The 3,401-nt window shown below is 42.4% G+C and overlaps 1 protein-coding gene across 1 annotated transcript in view; it reads left to right on the forward strand.

Annotated features, from left to right (window-relative positions):
- LOC138982354 (prolactin-releasing peptide receptor-like) overlaps positions 1 to 3,401 on the forward strand; it is a 74,480-nt gene continuing 71,079 nt past the window's right edge. Inside the window, exon 1 of the mRNA XM_070355606.1 lies at positions 1 to 780. Coding sequence (XP_070211707.1) covers positions 362 to 780 — 419 coding nt within the window. The 5' untranslated portion in view covers positions 1 to 361. The remainder of the gene's footprint in view (positions 781 to 3,401) is intronic.

Here is a 3,401-nt window from a genome sequence, read left to right on the forward strand (position 1 = left end):
CGAAGGTGGCTTACAGCCGACAGGGAGGATTTGAAGTCATCCGTACTTTCACCTTGACCCTGATCTTGACCTTCAGCTTGGCCCGACCTTGTGACACGTCACGCTAGGTTTAGGTGATCTACACCACAGGAGGACAAAGGAATGTTCTTCTGAATCCTGAACCTTAACCCTTGACCTTGACGTCACATGTGTACTTGACAGGTCACCGTGACCTTCCCCTTGACCCTGTTTAATCTAACACGTCCCGAAGACCCCCACGGGGCCAAGATGAAAATAAACGTTTAAAGCTGGAAGCCTGAATCGTCACTCTTTCCTCTTCGGGTGTGTACGTCAACGTCCACGGCGACGTTAAGCAACAACCATGACGTCAGACGAGTCGGAACAGAACTACTTGCATCACGTACTGTCGTGGCTGGAGACGGCCAACAAGTCTGGCAGGTTAAGCTTCACCGAGCCGTTCGTCAGACCCTCCTTAAACTATGTCTACCCGCTCTTCGTCCTTCTCTTCGCCACCGTCGGCGTCATCGGAGTGGCGGGAAACGCCGCCATGGTGTTCGTCATCACCCGCAGGCGCCTCTTCCACGACCAGACGTTCTTCTTGATGGGTAACCTGGCGTTGTCCAACATCATCAAGTGCATCTTCGCCATGCCCATCACCGTGGCCAACCTGCTGATCCAGAACTGGCTCTTCGGCTCCTTCATCTGCTTCTTCTTGCCCATGCTGCAGACCTTCCCCGTGTACGCGTCCTTCTTGACGTTCCTCGTCATTGCCATTGACAGGTAAGAGAGAGAGAGTGGATCGATCGAGTTTGGCTGTTAGTGGTATTATTATTTTTTTTTTTGAGGGGGGGGGGGGGGGACTGGGGGTTGATGGGGTTGTGCTGTAGGGTAGTGGTTGGGTGTTTGGTGTCTGGTTTGGTGGCTGGTTGGAAAGGGTGGATGAATTAGTTATGTGGGGTTTTCAATTGTGTGAGTGAATGTCTGTTTGTGTGTGTTAATATATATATATATATATAGCTATTCTGATGAACACGTGGGGGAATTCGGGGGCTGTGATTGGATGGTCTCTTCCGATCATCAAAGCATAATGCTACGGAAGTCGGCCATTTTACTCAATATCTCGGCTATTTTACTCAATATCCAAAAGCATATTGTCGATAACAAAGACGCATGGTTCCGGTTTCTTCCACGTGTATAAAGTACACGCATACCTCGCCAGGTTTGTTTCTGTGACTAGTCGACAGACGATGCCATTTGCTTTGTGTGTGTTTTTGTTGTTGCTTACTGTACATGACATACATTACGTGTAAAACTAAAATCCAGTTCTTTAACAGGCAACAAACCTTGCAAATTTCCAGAAGCTGCAATCTGAAGCGACCTATCTCTGATTCTAGCAGACGATCTCTCCAATGTTTAACACAAAATAAGCAAACTCTCCTGTCATATAGAACGTCCATTGTATAGTGCAATGTTGAAATGAAGTCACCGGTCTGAAACATTTAGTCGTTTCTTCTGAGACAATCCTTGTTCTCTTATCATCTACAGATTTACCGCAGTCTTCACCACGCGAATTCCCAACAGAAGTCAGACTTTCGAACATACAATATACGTAGGCAAGCATGATACGTCATGACGTCATATGATTCCTAGCATATTGACGTAATGCTAAACATCCGGTTATCTCGAGTTTTCTCCGTAATACATGTCCGTGGGTTTTTCAATGTTCGGTTATTTCCGTGGCTTCATGCGGAAAGGGAACCGTCGTCTGCAACCAACGACATGGACCATTCTGGTACTTGTTGCTGACAAAAACATGATTTTAACACATAATTTAATGTCAGAATAGCTATATAAACGCTATTGTGTTTTCATCGTAGCAATAGGGTCCGATATTTCGACTCGTCGGCATTATACTTGTCTCGTCTAAATATCGGGCCCTATTGCTACGCTGAAAACACAATAGCTGGTAATATATATGTGTGTGTGTGTGTGTGTGTGTGTGTGTATGTGTGTGTGTGTGTGTTTATATGTGTGTATGTGTGTGTGTGTATGTATGTGTGGGTGTGCGTGTGTGTGTGTGTGTGTGTGTGTGTGTGTGTGTGTGTGTGTGTGTGTGTGTGTGTGTGTGTGTGTGTGTGTGCGTGTGTTCAAAACGCTGGTGTAGATGCTTACGATGGTGTTGTTGCTGGAGTTTCACAGATATATGATGTTGATGATTTCGGATGATGATGATTTCGGATGATTTCGGATGATGATGATGATTTCGGATGATGATGATGATGATGATGATGATGATGATGATGATGATGATGATGATGATGGGGAGGAGTAGAAGGAGGAGAATTGCTACTATTGTGATGTTGACACGACAAAGACGGCAAAGGTTATTCTTGTAATAATGACCCCCTGGGCAATGTTCAAACAATGGAAAAATTTACAACACAATCTCATTTTTAAGGGCGAAAGCAAAAAACAACAAAAAAGAACATGATTATCTCATCTCGAACTAAGTAATTTCTTTCTTTTTTATTCTTTTTATATTTAGTCAAGTTTTGACTAAATATTTTAACATCGAGGGGGAATCGAAACGAGGGTCGTGGTGTATGTGCGTGTGTGTGTGTGTCTGTGTGTGTGTGTGTGTGTGTGTGTGTGTGTGTGTGTGTAGAGCGATTCAGACTAAACTACTGGACCGATCTTTATGAAATTTGACATGAGAGTTCCTGGGTATGAAATCCCCGAACGTTTTTTTCATTTTTTTGATAAATGTCTTTGATGACGTCATATCCGGCTTTTCGTGAAAGTTGAGGCGGCACTGTCACGCCCTCATTTTTCAACCAAATTGGTTCAAATTTTGGTCAAGTAATCTCCGACGAAGCCCGGGGTTCGGTATTGCATTTCAGCTTGGTGGCTTAAAAATTAATTAATGACTTTGGTCATTAAAAATCTGAAAATTGTAAAAAAAAATAAAAATTTATAAAACGATCCAAATTTACGTTTATCTTATTCTCCATCATTTGCTGATTCCAAAAACATATAAATATGTTATATTCGGATTAAAAACAAGCTCTGAAAATTAAATATATAAAAATTATTATCAAAATTAAATTGTCCAAATCAATTTAAAAACACTTTCATCTTATTCCTTGTCGGTTCCTGATTCCAAAAACATATAGATATGATATGTTTGGATTAAAAACACGCTCAGAAAGTTAAAACAAAGAGAGGTACAGAAAAGCGTGCTATCCTTCTTAGCGCAACTACTACCCCGCTCTTCTTGTCAATTTCACTGCCTTTGCCGTGAGCGGTGGACTGACGATGCTACGAGTATACGGTCTTGCTGAAAAATGGCAGCTACTTGACTAAATATTGTATTTTCGCCTTACGCGACTTGTTTTATTTTT

Source organism: Littorina saxatilis, linkage group LG12 (genome assembly GCF_037325665.1).
Source record: "Littorina saxatilis isolate snail1 linkage group LG12, US_GU_Lsax_2.0, whole genome shotgun sequence".
NCBI lineage: Eukaryota > Metazoa > Mollusca > Gastropoda > Littorinimorpha > Littorinidae > Littorina > Littorina saxatilis.